Source organism: Sesamum indicum, linkage group LG5, assembly GCF_000512975.1.
Source record: "Sesamum indicum cultivar Zhongzhi No. 13 linkage group LG5, S_indicum_v1.0, whole genome shotgun sequence".
Lineage (NCBI taxonomy): Eukaryota > Viridiplantae > Streptophyta > Magnoliopsida > Lamiales > Pedaliaceae > Sesamum > Sesamum indicum.
In genome coordinates this window covers 12,245,746-12,262,813 of record NC_026149.1, presented here as the reverse complement: position 1 = coordinate 12,262,813, position 17,068 = coordinate 12,245,746, and the positions used below count along the sequence as shown (strand labels likewise).

The window sequence follows — 17,068 nt, the reverse complement described above, 5'->3', positions numbered from 1 at the left end:
ATAGACTATTACACGTACAAAAATAATTTAAATAAAATTAATAACATAATTTTTGTACATGAAATGTGTGTATATTAAAAATGTAACAAAAAATTTGAAATAAAAAAATTAATGTACAGTATGTATTTCAACGATCATAATTCTGACAACGTGAAAACCCAAACAAAAATCATCTACACAAATTTCAAACTAGTGTGGGCCCCAGTTGAGTATGGAAGTCTCCTATCAAAGTCAACTCTCTCCGCCCAATAGGGAACAACGCTCTCACTTTGGACCGGAAAATTTAAACCGGAGGCCTACCAGGGTTATCCGAGATTAGACTGGTTTCATCCGCAGCCTTAGGTTCCAAACACTTGAAAGATGGCATTTTGACCGGTGTCCGACTGCTCCCCACACCATCACCGGTTTCGGCCACCACTTTCGGTGATTTCAGGGATAAACCTCTGGTGAAGAGAACCCACCGGTCCGACTTTGTTTCTCGGTCGGACCTCTCAATGCGCCTGTAAAACCTTCCGGCCCAGTTGCTTCCCTCTCCCCCATTGGTTCTGTACCCCCTTCTCGAACTGCCTTCCCTTGGCAACGTAACGGCGCAGCTTCTGGTACGGTTTAACATAGCCCGGTCCATGACCTCCTTCCTCACTTCTTGAGGCAATCTCAGAGTGAAGCGCTCGAGGTTTTCGCCTGGTTGTACTAATGAGTGGCCAGTGGAGTGCGATCTAAACTTGCCAAAACCAAACGATTTTATAGACCAAGATCTTGGCGGCCGGTTTCGGTATTCAAAGCTCAGGTTCCGGGTCAGCCCCGGCTGCTGATTTTCATCAACCTGCAGCACAATTTCATCGTTTCTTGAATTGCTTCTTTCCACGTTATGATCATTGCCGGTTGACTCCTGGGCGTCAGCCTGAACCTGCTCATCGCCGGGCTGCGGGACCAAATTAGCTCTGCAAACTGGGCAGGTGACGTGGGACTCGAGCCAAGCATCGATGCACTCGGGATGGAACACATGATCGCACTTGGGCAGCAGACGCAGTCTCTCATCCTCCTGAAATTCGTTCAAACACACCGCACACTCCAACGTCCCCTTCCCGATCTTGTGGTCTTTCACCTCCGAGTACGAGAAAGTGGGGAAGGTTTCTATGACTGATGCATCCAGACCACGCCCAGCTGCCGCCCTGCGGGAGCGCAAAGAGAGTGCTCGGCGGACGCTGCCCGCGGCGCCTGAGGACTCAGAGCATTGGCGGATGTAAATAGAGAAGAAGCCCATGAAGAAGAGCGCTGCTATCAGGACAACTATGATTATAGCCATGGAAGGGCTGAACCTTGCATAAGGATACTGATTGCCGTTGTTGTCCGGCGGACTCTGAGCTCCAACAAGAACGATTCCCGGCGATAGTAACATGGAGACGAGGAAAACAAAGCCCATGATCCCATGATGTTCTGCAACACAAATCTTCATCGCATGAAGTTGGAAACCTTAACTCGCAGCCAAATTTCCACACGAATAATCGTTGTGTGTGGCGGAAACGGCGTAATAAAGAAGGTTGGTGGGTGGAGAGATAGATATAAGAAATAGGGGGCAGTAGAGTAGGGTGGGAAGGCATCGTGATATTCAAGGGGAAGAGAGAGGAAGTGTCAAGTCTGAGTTGCTTGGATGTGATGGAACGTTCGGACAAATTTCCATTTTTTCTTGTTTGACGGGTTCGGTCTTTCTTTTGCTCTTGCTGAATGATTCGTCACTGATAAGGTAATAAATAGAAAAATGGGCAATGGTGTAAGAAGTGGTGGGAGGGGCAGCCACGTGGGCTTCTAAGAGTTGAAATTTTTGTGTTGACGTGATTGGTGTGTACTGCATTTTTCTTGATGTCCAAGCACCCTACTATTAATAAGTTTGGTGCTTTTGGCTATTCCACTTTTTAATTTCAAATTATGTTGCAAATTTTTTATTTTATTTAATATATACATTTTATATGTATCAAAATGATATTATTATATATGTGGTTTATTCAGAATAATATTTTATATACGTAGCATGTACATATTTTTTAAATGAAAGATTTAATTCAGTATTTTTATGACTTTGATTGGTATAGATATAAAATCTTGGGCTGCATTTGAATTTGTTGACCAATGACTTTGGAGAAGAAACAAGGAGTCTAGTTTCCTTCTAGAACGCAAATAATTAGTGAGTTTTATATGTGTTTGAATTATTTGTTGGAATTGTAGAGAATAGGGGCAGTCATTTTCAAGAACAGAGGTGGGGAGGATGCCTTATCAAATTATGGAGACCGGCACCACTTATCATATATTATCCCTTCCAATATAAATTATTATTAATTCTAATTTCTTTCAATTTTAATTACAACTGTGTTTGTTTGATTTCGTGTTACGTTGATTGTTTAATAATGTGATTAAATCTATTTTTTTTTAAACTTCAACTGATAAAATAGATAGGAATTGAATTTTACTCTTATTTAATTGTTGGGGGCTACATCCAATTGTCTGAAGATATAATTAGTCTAGTGCGTGCAGCAAGCATGCACGTAGTAAGTCTTTTATCCTAACCCTTCCCTCACTCTATCAGGGCTATCAATTCTATCTCACATCCTCAATTCATTGAATTTTGCATTCAGATTTATCGGTCAGGAATCTTGCACTTTCATGAACGTGATCTAGCTACAAGCCTTATCGTCTTTGCTCCTAAACCCTACGACTCGTATGACAGTGAGATAGATAAAAAGTGTGGTAAAATCTTGTATTGCTCAGCTCCATTCCATTACAAGTCCTTCTGATCCTACACGCAATCATGTATGTAACATAGAAGTGATATAGAAACTTAGTGTCGGAGTTTGGTTTGAAAAGATATTAGTTGGCTTTTCGCCTTGATGGACGAAGCATCATTAGACTTTTGGACATTAAAGTAAGTTGGATCGGTTCATGGTACGAGCAATGTCCAAGAAAAGTTCATTCATGATTCAAATAGTATAATTAGTTTGCTGTAGCTCCTCCAGTTTGCTGCTAGTGGTGATGTAGCTAGCATGGCCACTGTCACTCAACGTTTGAAATTTTTCTTTTACTTACAGATCAAGTTTAATACATTTGACATGTGATTGGTCATTTTTCCTTAATGGTACACCAATTACACAATAAGTGTATTGTATTTATCATGTAATTGGTTCAAGTATGACAAACACAATCCGAATTAGGATTTTGTTTATCTAGTTCCATACCTAGTTTGATACACGAATGCTTAACTGGATTTCAATAAACAGGTAACTTGGGTACCTTGTTTGAGGTGGTCTTAATCCGTAACTTATTTGTTCAATGAATACAATGCAAGGCCGATTATGACATCTGTCTGTTGGATTTCTTTGGTATTTGATCTGTTTCATGTTCTTCAGAGTTAGACAGCTTTAGGCTCTGGGGCTTGGACTGTGGCCGAATCTAAGTGAATTGGATGAGGCGGCCACAGGGTTCTTCTTTACCAAAGGCATCAAGGATTGGACGACATCGGTAATCAAAGGTCTGTAGTCTGCTTCCGGCTGCACGCACATAGCCGTGATTGCAGCCACCTATGTACAAGGAATATTGATGAGCGGATCATAAGCAGAAGTTGTAAAGCATTTCGTTAACATGAGCTAGCAATCTCACTTGAATAAGATCTTTCTTGGAGTACTGGCCGTCTAGAGCTGGATCAATCATTTCCATCACTTTATCTCTGTTTGTTAAACGGGGAAGGGCCTGAGAATCATGCACAGTGAACTCACAGGAGTTAGAAGAACAAGAATGGATCAATATTCCTACTAACTTCAATGACAAATGGATAAAAATAGATGATGATACCGACCCAAGAAACTAGGACGTGCTCTCCAGGAGGCCGGGTGGTGTCAAAAGGTACACGGCCCGTCAAAAGCTCTAAAAGAATCACACCGTAACTGTATACATCCGATTTCGTTGTAAGCTTTCCTGTTGATGCGTACCTGTATTATAAAATCTTCAACGTGTTAGTAGTGGGACATGAAAACAAAAGAGGCAACGGGACTCTCTAAACTTTTAAAAAAGGAGCCACTGTCCCTTTTTTTAAAAATTAACAGTAATACAAGAATGTATTATAATAACTCACTCGGGGGCTAAATATCCAGTTGTTCCTAAAACACGGGTCGAGATGAGGCCATTGAGCTTGTCGGAGCCAATCTTGGCCAACCCGAAACCCGAGAGTTTGGGTCTGAAGTTATGGTCTAAAAGGATGTTGGTGGATTTGAGATTTCGATGAATAACAGCAGGGGTTGTGTGCTCGTGGAGGTATTCCAAGGCTCTGGCAGAATCGAGGGCTATCTTCAAGCGAATTGCCCAGTTCAAGGGAGATTGGGTGCGACGCAGATGGCTGTGAAGAGAACCATTTGGCATGTACTCGAATACAAGCAGCCTGTGATGTTGATCTGCGCAGTAGCCCAAGAGTTCAGATATGTAAGGAGACCTCAACCGGCTCAACAGATCTACCTGTCAACCCAAATTCCAAATTCATACTAATTCGTCATATATCACAAGGATGTAATGTATATACTTGCTTGTTCTAAGACCCCATAATTATATTATTACATCAACTATGATCAATGAATTAATCATAATTAAATGTTATAATTCCCCTAGTGTAATTAGAAAGTATGATGTAGGTTGGAGTTGTAAGAGGATGAGTATATATGTTTATATTGTTTGATCATTAATTATTATATGCAACTGATGACAATTCTCAATATTTGGATTCTAATTCTATTAATATATGTTGATATTTTTCAATCATTAATATATACAACTTGACTTATGAATAATATTGACTTGCCAAAAATACGTCCTAGTGTGTGAATTATGTTGCATCTTCTATTTCAATTAAAACGAATGAAAGTAAATGAATTGACTAATCTAAGAGTTAAGAAAGAAGAGATGAGGGGAATGAGAAACCAACCTCCAACCGGAACGCACGTTCACCATAGCGGCCGTGGGAGCGGAACATCTTAATGGCCGCGGCAGTGCCATCCCTCAGCACCCCTCTGTACACTGCGCCCGACGCCCCATTTCCTATGATATTAGCTTCACTAAATTTGTTGGTAGCGGTCTCCACCTCTTTGAGACTAAAAACTTGGACTTGAACTTGTTGGGCTCCTCTCAATTTAGGCTGCGGTGTGCCGCTCAGACCACTTCCACGCAGGCAACCTCCGTCTGTTCACACACACACAAATGGAGGCAGCAGCACATTAATTACCTGAACTAGACCTGATGTTAACGGTGCTATGAGCAATGAACATGCAGTTGGTGTTGTTGATTATGCTCTTACTTGTGGCGACAGTGGTACTGGTGGTGGTGGTGTCTCTGGAGAGTTGCAAGCGACGGAGCATGAGTGTGAGTAAGAGTATAGCAAGGAGCAAGATTACAATGATGATGGGAATGACTACTATGAGAAGGGAAGATGAGGGGATGATTTCATGGTGGTGTCCATGAGTTTGAGGTACGTGTTCCAAGTGATGGTGATGGCTATGGATAATGCCATTGCTCGGAGGAGGAGAAGTAGCCGGGAGGTTTTCCATCAGCAGCAGCAACAAAGCATAACAATCATGAGAGAGAGAGAGAGAGAGATTGATATTAAAGGTATGTATGGCTCCGGAAAGTTTTTATCCAAATCAAGTCAGTCATATAGTAAATATTTTACACTTAATATATGATTGATTATTTTTGTTGAATTTACAGCAATGTGAATGAGGGGAGCATATGGGGTGTAATGTGGTTTTTGGGTTGTGGGCTGACTCTTCCCCCAATCTATTGTTTGTTTGAGGGTGAGGAATGAGGAATGAGGATATATATCCCGTGAGCAACTAAAGTTAGTGTACTTTATTGTGTCTCCTCTTTTGTACCATGCAAGGTCTAGTCTTTGTCTTCCCATTGGGAAATTTTGGAAGTTATTGTCTGCACCACTTCCATTCCATCAGGTATTGTTTCTTACCATTCTTCTCCCACATAAATTTTATCACCCAAGATTTTGTAATTTTGAGCTGCTGATATATTGATGGGAAAGGGGACCAAACTGGATACTGTTATTACCAACATATATATATATATATATATATTATTTATCCATATCTATAGATAAATTTCACTTGGGCGTTGGATAATATATATATTATTCATAATTTGAATTGCACAAAAGATCCTATTAGGTTGATATGTTGTTGATTGTGTTTTAATTGCATGACGGTGTCTAATTTGCCTACAACAGTATAGTATCAGGACCAAATGGCTTGCTTTTGTAAATCTGATATACTTACACTAATAATAATAATAATTGCGATGAAAACTGCAATAATTTCCAAGAAGATCGGTCGCAACAAAAAGCTGCAACGTAATTTCAGCGGAGGGAAGGAAATTGCAATGAGGGAAGGAAGGTTAGTGATGAGTATTCAAATATCACACCTACAAAAGGACCAAAACACCCCTCATTAAGGGCATTATAGTCATTTTGCGATCAGGATCCGCGTATTTTGTAGCAGGCGGGTCGCATTTGACCCGACCCGGATCGCGTACACCGACCGAAGACCCGGATAATGACCACCGTTCGATCAGAACGCGCACCGATGAGATAAGGCCACGTGGCCCAGTACTTGACGTACAACTGTGTTCTATAAATAGACCCCGATGCACCATAAATGAGGTAATTGATACACATTAATTGAGACCGAAATTTCTAGATCGCACTTATTTCTCTCGATCAACCTAACTTGAGCGTCGGAGGGTCATTGTCGGGGACGTGCCCGACGAGCTCACGATTCGTGTTTTTATTCTCAGGGAATCCAAAATCTGGTCCTAGACGAATTGGCATTCTAAGTTGAGATCGAGTCTCGAGATCGCATTATTCGACCCGGATCAGTTAGGTGGACACTGCAAACATTTTGTGACTAAAATTGTAGTCCGTCACAAAATGCGTCACTTTAGGAATATAGGAAATACAGAATTTACAAAGAAAATTATGATTATACATTCTCATAAAAAAAATGACCACTTGCGATGGATTGTACAAAGATACATCCATCAGAAAATTCTACCCAATGCTGGAAAGAAAAGTTGTGACCACATAGATGTCATTGCAAAACTTTCAATAGTATTTTATGTGATTGCGATGAAATAGAGTGTTGCAAAATACCGATGGACTTGTGGTGTCATCCTACTAGTTTTTTCATCAACATCATTATCATGGTAGCCGTCCCATGGATTTCCCAAATCAATCAGGCATTGCAAATAATTTAGCTATCCCAAATCAATTAGGCATTGCAAACAATTAGTTACTATTTTTGGCAACCTATTGCGACAAAGTGCAGCTGATGTTGCTGTGTCTCTATAATGGATTTTGTGACAGAATTTGTGACGATGGCTTATGTTTTTCCATATAATTGGAATAAATATTTAAATATAAAATCTAGTAATAATGTAAAGAAAAGGAATTTAATTGAAAACAAAATATTAAAAATAAATATCACAATCATTTAACTACATAAAATAATGAAATGAAAGTCTTAAGTTAAGTTCGTTGCCTCCTAATCTGCAAGAACCTGGCATGCATTGGTGGTTAGTTGGTAAGTCGGTAGAGGAGTCCACTGGTGGGGAGGAGGAGGGTCGGCAAGGGCCAACTGCGTTGTCCCCCCAACCGACACCCAGCACCTGGAGCATTTCAAGCATCATGCTCCAGGTATCGTCCACTCCTGGTATCTCCTAGTGCAATTCATACACTGCTTGTTCTAATTGCTCCATACGGTTGTTATTTGTTGGTGGCGGTGCAACAGAGGTTCTAGGGCCGACTAGTGATGAACGCAGAATCAGCCTCTAACCCCATCATGATCTTTTTTTATCATTTCAAACTTATATTTCTACATTACTTTTTGTCCAACAATTCCTCCAAAGCGAGATTGTCGATATAAATACATATATTAACGAGCTGAAGTGTAAATCAAACAAGCTTACGGCCGCTTGAGACAGGCTAGAATTTAAAATCATATCATAACCTTCAAATCCGATTTCAAGTCAAAAGAACTTTAATATAGTAGAGATCTCTAAGGCCAATATCCTAGATTGCGATAGAGTGGTCTATACAGCTAAAGACTATTTCATCTAATGGACAGTGAAACAGGAGAAAGTAAATTAAATACAGAAGATAAAATGATTCTCAGTTCTTATGCACATCTCCATCTTCATTTCCTGTTCAATCCAAGACTATTCTAGGTCAATAAAAGATGTCAAACAGCATGTCGACAAATAAACAATTAAGAATCATAAAGGGGTGCCACAATCACAGGACTCTACGTTGTCACCATCTTCACTCTCTGCAAACTGGTCGAAGAACGTATCAAGATACCATGGACATTTTTCATTCCAATCACCCCTGGCAGCATGAGCTCGCCAACGTTGGTCTGCTATCATGTCAGGTGATAGTCCCCATTGTTGCATTTCTTCATCTGTATGATGGACTGCTAAACTATAATCACCCCCAATACCTAACTGCATCACCCGAAACTCAGAATTTCCAAGGTTATTCAAGTACTCAAATTGCTCAACTGTCCATTTAAACCATTTCGTAAGAAACACGCGTATTGCAAGTCCATGTGATACAATTATAAGATTAAGCTCATCAGATGGGTCCTGGTGCAGCCTGTTCATATCTATGTCCCTCCATAAGGATTCAAGAAAACCTGCACATTATGAGTCACTCTTGAATATTCACACATTAATCTTGAATTGCTGACAAAATAATCACAATATTTCATTACAGCAGATTATCCTAAAAATGACAATAACTAGATATGACAGAAATGGCAATTATTTTCTTTGATTCAAAAGATGTAAGGAGAAGGCCAATATCTTTCCAGTCAACTTAAATTCAGGAACTTCGGTGGATTGCCCCGTTTCAACTGGCTGTGGCCGGTGGTTTGAGCCTTTGTGAAGAATCAGGAGATTGCTACCAGGAGAGAAATGGCAAAAAACAGAAACATTTCACCTGCATTTTCTCTGTGACCTTATCTATATCTAGCACAAACTTAAGAATTGTTTCTGAATTCTAATTTCTGCATATCCATATGGGAAACAATGTCACTGACACAGTAAAAAACATTCTTTAAAGGATTTGTAAGTGAGGCATCAGGACCACAATGAAATCGCTTGACACAATTTTCAAAGTCCTAATTTTTCAAGAGATTTTCAAAAATCTGTCTGCTCCTCTGGCATTGATCTGCCAGCTGGACGCGAAAGAACCTACCTTTCTTGCTCAGGAGCCTTGAGCTTCAGCAATAATTAAGTTCTGGACAAATGAAGGCAAAAGTAAGTTGTAACGCCCATTATCCAATTCAACTAGCTTCTCGAGTAACTTCTCCCCTTCCCAACACATTTCTATCAGTTTTCTAGAGTTTCAGTTCACACTGGAACATACATCTGCTTCTACAAGTTGCTCCTTATGTATTGCTTCAGTATTGTGTTTCAAAATTGTACAAGGTGCATTCACAATAAGGGCATTCCTTCGTCACCTCTAGCAACATCAGGCCATTTGATGCAGAACACATTTTAAAGCCACTTGTGGATCAAGGTTTGACGATTACAATAAGGCAAAAGGGAATCAATTTAAAAGCTGAAAGTCCGGTGTACTTATTGCACCACATTCCATCAAACCAAGCTACGGATTGGATTTGATAAACCCTATCAAACCCTATCACACATATGAAAGCCTTCTTTTAGAGATAATCCTTTGTGTCTGAAAATACGATATATCATAAATCAGAAAGGGAAATGCTTTCATTAATGAAGTACTTTCCAATAAGTTAAAAGTTTTACAAAAATATCCTTCACATTGAAAAAAAAAAAGAAAACATTTAGCATATCAAGATTCCAGGAAGGCAACCAAGATGGTGGGCTATTGACAAACAAATCCATATTAGATCAAGCCGTTGAAGGACATTTCCCAGCCTTCATAAACTTTTACTGAGTGAAGCAATCCATTATACTCCATGGTATAAAACACCACCTCTATGTGCTATTCGTTAAGAAGTCAAACCTCAAAATCAAACTCTTTATCTTCTCTTGTTGATAGCATTTACCTCCCCCCCCCCCCCCCCCCCTTTTTTTTTTTGTTTCCCCCCCCCCCCCCTCCCTTCCTTTTTATAGTTACCAAAACCTCCCCTCTACCACATTTACCCAGTATCATCTACCATTAGCATTAAAAAGGAAAAAATGTAATACATCACTACTCCAAATATATTAGTCAATAGGAAAAAAAGATGGTCGTTTGAGACTAAAACTAGTCGTTCAACGTTCTCTTCTGCCCGTCCCAGATATCTTGTCGACTAAAAATCATTTTTGTGCTTATCAAAGAAAATTAATCAGAAGTACTCTTTGGCATTGCAACATTAAAATGCAATTATTATTGTAATAACAAAATTCAAATCCTTTCTACTTGATATATGTAAACAATTAAAACTTTTATATTGCCACTTAATACAAGGTAAGCGCACTTTGCACCCCTAAACTACCCCTTGTAACAGAGATCACTCCTAACAAATTTTTGTATCACTTATCCCTTTAACTATACCATATAACACTTACCCTCTCCAAATCATATGAGTAGATATTAATACCCATACAGTTTTCAATTTAATTTTTCTTTTCTTTTCTTATCTTAGAAAATTTTAGTAAAGAAAATTGTTACTTCAAAATTCTTTCAAATAGGACCCGATTTAAGTGAGGAAAATTAGAAACAAATGAAATTTAAACGAACAAATGTGTAACTTTTCTATACGATTTTGTCACATACAAATTTCAAAAGCAGAAAAGGAAATAAAACAGTCATGATGATGATTGTGCGCTCAAAGGACATTTAGGTTCAAGATAATATTGATAAACTTATGTCGAATGTTTAATAGTAGTACTAATTCAGGGCAGCACTGAAGCTTCAATAATGGAAGCATGCATTGTTGGCGAGATATCAATACAAGTATCTCCTGGGTGTCCGGCAAAGCATAAATGTAGATCTTCAATTTCTATTGCCCGTTTTAGGAAACCCCAGTATCTAATATAGAGCAAGCAAGCGCGCTTGAGAGAGAGAGAAATGGGGAGCAAGAAGATGGCAGAGCAACAGAATGGAGCAAACTATAGATCCAGGCACAGAGAGAATATCATTGAGCAAATTTTCAGGGAATCTAGAAAAAGACCACTTGGTATGAGAAGTTTATCCATAATCTTTTTATGGTTGAAACAGTGTGGAGCTCTTTAGGCAAAGGTTTCTCAGTGCTAAAGCATCTAATCTTCATCATTCCTCGAAAACTTAATTGCCAGTCGATAAACAAATGCATTTCCTGACGCAACTACTCTAGTAAGAATGTACGATAACTCAAGCTCCATCAGAATTTCAGGCTTTAAGTGTTATTGTTAAACTAGACCAGTAATCCACTTAATAGGATTTTTATCTCTACTAGTAGCAAAACTATTAAGGACTTCACGATGAATATTTTAGATGTATAGGATGTCTACTTTCAAATTCAAATCGAAAGAGAGCTTTATAATAATCCCACTTTCAAGTTCATGATGAAAAGAAAGCTTTCATAATAGTAACAATACCATTTTACATTTCAACTAACAAAGAAAATATGCTAATCACAACCACTAGAGGACTGCCACAATATTAACTTGATAATGTCAAAGCTTATAACGGAAAGAAAGCTTGCACAATGGTAATAATACCATGACTGCTGTGCAAACAAGATATTTACAACCTAACTAACAAAAATATATGGCTATGCCAAACAGTTAGAGGATCACAAAAATATTAACTTGATTATTCCACTTGCAAAAACTAACTTTGTTATAAATCTACAACATTTTTTACCTAGTGGGTTAATCACAGTCAATGCCTGTTCATTTTCTTTTTCAAAATTTGCAAAAACATTCATATATTTGTTTAATTATGGTTTTTCATTAATTTATGTGACCATATAAAGTCACTGTGGGTTAAAAATAACAAAAATCCTACTCAGGGAATACAATACATAAAGTACAGGAAAAGGACCTCACAGAGAGAAAAAGAGGCAGAAGATAATAAAGAGAGGGGAGAGATTAAGTGGAGCTACATGCATAAACTCGTAAAAAGTTGCTCTTGGACAGATGAACAGGCCTCCAAGGTACTTGAGAATAAAAGAGAGAGGAGAGTCAGGAGACAGCACTAGAGTAGTGGAACATCCACACCCCTAACAGGTTGTTACTCGACATGCCAAAAAGTTTGACAGACAAAGTTACTCTCAAACATCCTAATTGCTAGATAGTATAGATTCAAGCACCACGCAAAGCCCAACATTGAGTTTCAAAAGACAATAGGTAATATTACATGATTCTGACTATTGGAGATCTTAGTTAAACTAGAGTCACTACACTTTCTTTCTTAGAGACCACTTTAAGGAACTTACAGCCACATAGAACATAAAGAATCTGTATGGTTAGACACGTCGGCAGAATCTTGAGGAATTATATTTACAGACTGTAATGGTACTAAACTATGGCCTTAAGACATGGAAAGATCCCTCCTGCTCTTATCCTATTTACCAACATGGTTATTCATGTGGGCACAAGAATATATTCCCTTAGTTATATGCCACAATTTATTATGCTTATTCCTGCAGATATTAAGAGAGCACAATATATAAGAAACGAATTCCATTTACATCCTTTCTATAAATATTACCCCTCTTTGCGAAGGTAGTTATTATAACTGCTACAGTGCTCAAGTAGGAAGAAATTTTACTTGATTTATTAACCAATATTGGATTGTATCATGCATAATCCATGAACCAATGAGACCTCAAACCATTGACCAAAAAAGGAAGGTTTTTAGCCTTCAAATAAGCTAACTGAGTTGACTTCAACATACAAACCCACTTACACCAAACAAATGACTTACAAGGGGGAAAGAGACAAAGGTGGTAGATCTCACAAGCCATTTGCTCTAAGAAAAGCATCTCGTGAGCCAAGATATTACAAAGCAAGAAAGATACATTTGGAATGGAAAATATTGAAAGAGGAAATGAAGGAGATATTAGGTGATAATAACAAAAGGAAACAAAAATAGAAATATGATGCAAAGTACAGGTTCTTTTGCCTGTTGCACCATGCAATGAAAATATCCAATTATGATGTGCATGCTCAAAGTTAGAGATACAAGACCATTTTTAGGAGATTGTCAAGAAGAGGAAAGGTGTACCTTCCAGAGACAAATCATCTAGACATGCGAGTATCAGAAAATGAAAGAGAAATAGGGAACAGAAATATGAAAGAGCCTTGGGGGTTAAGGACATGACAACAAAAAAAAAGAAGGGGGGTAGAACCAAAACAAGTGACATCTTTACTTGTAAAGAGCTTGACACATATGGATCATAATAAGACAACATTTTTTGAGAGAGATCAATCAAAAAAGTTAAACTTGATAACTCGAAGACCAGCTTCTCAACACAAAGAGTCAACTGATGAACCACACAGATAAGACTTAATTATGCATGGAGGTACATGAAACAGGGCTCCCTTGAGAAATTAATGGGTAGCTTGATCCTGCATTAAAGAAAGAGGAGGGCATTCGACTACTCTAACAACTGACAAATCCTCCTATCTACCAAACAGTTTCTCTTGCCAGGAAAGACACGAAAGCTGGTGAATGATGCAAGAGTAGGCACAGAAGTGAAATGAATGAGACAAGTATTCCTTATCACCATCACTAAGAGTCAAATAGACGAGCCAAATTGAGTTTTAAAAATGCAATCGAGAAGACTGTGTTTGGTTTAATTGTTGGGACAACTTTAAGTGAGCCAAAATTAATTTACATGTTTGGATGCCAAGATTCAAACCAAAATTAACCTAAATCATAACCTGTGCTATTCAGACAAGACTCAGCCACTCTCCCTCATTTTTACATACTCATAGACAATTTTATGCACAAAAATATATACATCGATTCGCATATACATAAAAATAATTGTATGTATAGTTGCATATATTAAAATGAAGAAATATATTACATTTTTATATATATGTACCCTAATAAAGAAAATTATATAATATTTTCTAATATTCACTTTAATGCATTCATATTTAACATACATATTAACTTCCAATATAAATATATAGGTATACTACACATTTATAGAAAATATTCCTCAAATATGTATATTCATAGATGTAAATGAATAATATATCACATAATAATGTTTATTTATTACTACAAGCACCCTATTAAAATAACTTTCTATTATTTATGTTAATAGACATATATATATACATGTCTATATATATATATATATTTATGTATACATTCCAACAGGCATCTTCAAATCTCAATGGACATGATGTGACCTTTACAGTAATTTTGCCTCCTATTAGTTCACATACCCAAAATTTCATTCAAGAAACACCTAAATCACATCAAGATCCCATCCCAAGACAAGAAAAAGGAGGTCAAAGCCTATTCGTCTAACAAAAACAACAGCGACAATCACCTTCCTGACAAGGATAATACGACGTCCATAGTTACCATGTGACAAGACAACTTCTGAGAGTCACTAATTCAAGAATGAGCAGAAGAGATGCATGACTGCAGACTCCAAAGCAATGAGGCAAAGGTCAAATAGACATAGATGGGTGATAGATTATAGATCTGTGGGATGAAGTAAATGAACATGTCCAAAGCAGATAGAAATTGAAACAATGCCAAACTACCAAGGGTTATGAACATCAATTGAGGGATGGTGTTTTGTACGAGCCACTGAACAACATGAAGTTTATGCATTTCCAGGGGGTCCAGTGAATATATCAAAGAATTAGAAAATCAGACAGGAAATCTTCAAATCCTCGTTGCTAGAAACAGACAGTGAAACAAACTATTGTAGTATGGATACCCTATACTCGAATAGTCAACATCACTAGAACATGTGGCAGTGAGCCCCTTTGCAACCCAATACATATTGCACAACAAATTCATGGAAGAAGAGAACTACGGTACATTAAAAGCCAAAGCAGTCAGATAAAAGAAGAGAGAAATAGTACAAAGAAAAACTTTATATACTCTACTTGTTCTCGTCATTCCTGCAACAGCAGCTTAACTCCAAACAAAGGGGGGGGAAACACACCTAAGTAAATCGAATTAATGCACATAATAACAAAGAAGAAGACAATTGAGTGTACAAAAGTTGGCAGGAATATGAAGGTGAAAAAGACATACTTGAAACCCGATCATAAACATCGGCGGCAGATTCTCCTTCTGGAAAGCGATAAAAGAACCTGCCAAACCGCTCTCTGGTCTCCTTAATGACTTTCATTCGTTCGGCAACCTGAAAATTGCCGAAATCCTGTTCTCTGATCCGACATTCTTCCCTAGCCCCAATAACTCTGTTCTTAGGGAAGGCTCTCCCGATTTCGCGCAGAGTGGTACGCGTCCTAAGGTAGGGCGATACATAGAAGTAGACCTTCCAGTTGGAAGAAGCGCCGCCGTCGGAGACAACGTGGCAGATCCGGGAACCAGCCCGCTTGGCCTGGTCGATGCCTTGCGGAGTTAGAGGTATCTTGTTGTCGGGGGTGGTGGTGTAAGCAGTTCCGTCAATGTTGCCGGCGCTCTCGCCGTGGCGGACAAGAATTATGCGCTTGGGAAGAAGTCTCTCCCTGGGTCTGGGGCTGGGTTGATGATGAGAGTAGTCCACCATTATTCGCCAGTTGGATTTCTAAACAAAACATAGAAGAGTAGTGATATGTGTTGGAGGAGGAGGATCCATTTATTTGTTTGTTCGTCGGCGGTGTTGGCTGACGCGTCTCGGCGTCTGCGTGGAAGATAATACGGAGCTGTCACTCTGCAAATCCAACCAGAAAATCAAATCAAACCATCGCTCACCTTTGACCAATGGTTGATGCTATAATCACAATTTCCATGTCAAATGCATTTAAATTAATATAATGAGTAAATTATAATAAATTTTAATGAATTTTGGTATAATTATAAATATTTTTTATTTTTAAAAAAATTATAAATACTCCTTATGATGTTTTATATAATATTAGAATAAAAGTATGACATTATTTATTTTATCCTTTTGGTATTTTTTAAAAAATAAAAAATTATAAAATTATCGAATAGGTTCAATAATTTTTTTTTTTAAAAGTTATTTGACTTCTTATAAATTTCGTTATCCAAATACTGTCATTATCGATAAACTTTAACCTTTTCTTTTTTCACCTTAATTACAAAACTATCATTATCGATCAATTTGACTTCTTGTAAGTTTTGTTATCCAAATACTTCAACAACTTTTAAATAAATATACACCGAAAACACGCTTAGTTGTTTTAGCTGAATATTTATTCTTTTTCAATTTTAATATATGAGTTTTCACTAGTGTAGATACTAGTCTACTATGAAAGTAATCTCGTGTATCTTTTGTTTGTTTTCTTTGATGTATATCTCAACTAAAAATTATAAATGAACTTTGATTTGAGTTTTTCTGACCGAGTTAAGATTGTGTTTGTGTTTTATTTTAATTGTTGAATATATCCAAGGGAAAAGTATTAGTTTAGTCCGCTAAGTATGCCTAATTTTGAACTATGTTTATTTTTGTTTAGGTCCAGCAACTTACGAAATTGCTTACTTTAAGTCCTCTGACTGATTTTCGGACAATTTTACCCCTATGCAACTTTTGAAAGACAATTTTAGTCTATATGCACCCAAAGAGGTAAAATTGTTCAAAAATCAGCCAGAGGACTAAAAGTAAGCAATTTCGTAAGTTGCTGGACCTAAATAAAAATGAACATAATTTAAAATTAGGCTTACTTAGCGGACTAAAATAATACTTTTCTCTATATCCAATAAATTGAATTTTAAGCTAATCAGCCCAAATAATTTGATTATATTTACAATTAAGTTTTACCTAATCTAATTTTATCCGATATACATTACATTCAATTAAATATAGGAATTTCAAATCTCTAACAATAAGTTCATTAAATTTGTTGAGATGATTCCACT

General features: G+C 37.6%; 3 protein-coding genes across 3 annotated transcripts; all 3 read right to left on the bottom strand.

Annotated features, from left to right (window-relative positions):
- LOC105162436 (E3 ubiquitin-protein ligase ATL6) lies at positions 65 to 1,790 on the bottom strand. Its single transcript, XM_011080446.2, has one exon. It carries the CDS (start codon positions 1,454 to 1,456, stop codon positions 284 to 286), a length of 1,173 nt encoding a protein of 390 aa, XP_011078748.1. The 5' UTR covers positions 1,457 to 1,790; the 3' UTR covers positions 65 to 283.
- Positions 2,582 to 5,786, bottom strand: LOC105162435 (probable serine/threonine-protein kinase PBL7). Its single transcript, XM_011080445.2, has 6 exons — positions 5,330 to 5,786; positions 4,961 to 5,214; positions 4,121 to 4,497; positions 3,845 to 3,977; positions 3,649 to 3,738; positions 2,582 to 3,569 (listed from the first exon to the last, which is right to left on the bottom strand). Exons 1-6 carry the CDS (start codon positions 5,577 to 5,579, stop codon positions 3,411 to 3,413), a joined length of 1,263 nt encoding a protein of 420 aa, XP_011078747.1. The 5' UTR covers positions 5,580 to 5,786; the 3' UTR covers positions 2,582 to 3,410.
- Positions 8,055 to 15,949, bottom strand: LOC105162434 (phosphoglycerate mutase-like protein AT74). Its single transcript, XM_011080444.2, has 2 exons — positions 15,278 to 15,949; positions 8,055 to 8,726 (listed from the first exon to the last, which is right to left on the bottom strand). Exons 1-2 carry the CDS (start codon positions 15,753 to 15,755, stop codon positions 8,308 to 8,310), a joined length of 897 nt encoding a protein of 298 aa, XP_011078746.1. The 5' UTR covers positions 15,756 to 15,949; the 3' UTR covers positions 8,055 to 8,307.

Excerpts from the sequence above, each read along its gene's own strand:
- LOC105162436 (XM_011080446.2), bottom strand. The coding sequence starts at position 1,456 with ATGAAGATTTGTGTTGCAGAACATCATGGGATCATGGGCTTTGTTTTC.
- LOC105162435 (XM_011080445.2), bottom strand. The coding sequence starts at position 5,579 with ATGGAAAACCTCCCGGCTACTTCTCCTCCTCCGAGCAATGGCATTATC. Across the intron at positions 4,498-4,960 it reads AACGTGCGTTCCGGTTGGAG|GTAGATCTGTTGAGCCGGTT; the intron begins GTTGGTTTCTCA and ends TTGGGTTGACAG. Across the intron at positions 3,739-3,844 it reads AGCACGTCCTAGTTTCTTGG|GCCCTTCCCCGTTTAACAAA; the intron begins GTCGGTATCATC and ends CATGATTCTCAG.
- LOC105162434 (XM_011080444.2), bottom strand. The coding sequence starts at position 15,755 with ATGGTGGACTACTCTCATCATCAACCCAGCCCCAGACCCAGGGAGAGA. Across the intron at positions 8,727-15,277 it reads TGTTTATGATCGGGTTTCAA|GTTTTCTTGAATCCTTATGG; the intron begins GTATGTCTTTTT and ends CATAATGTGCAG.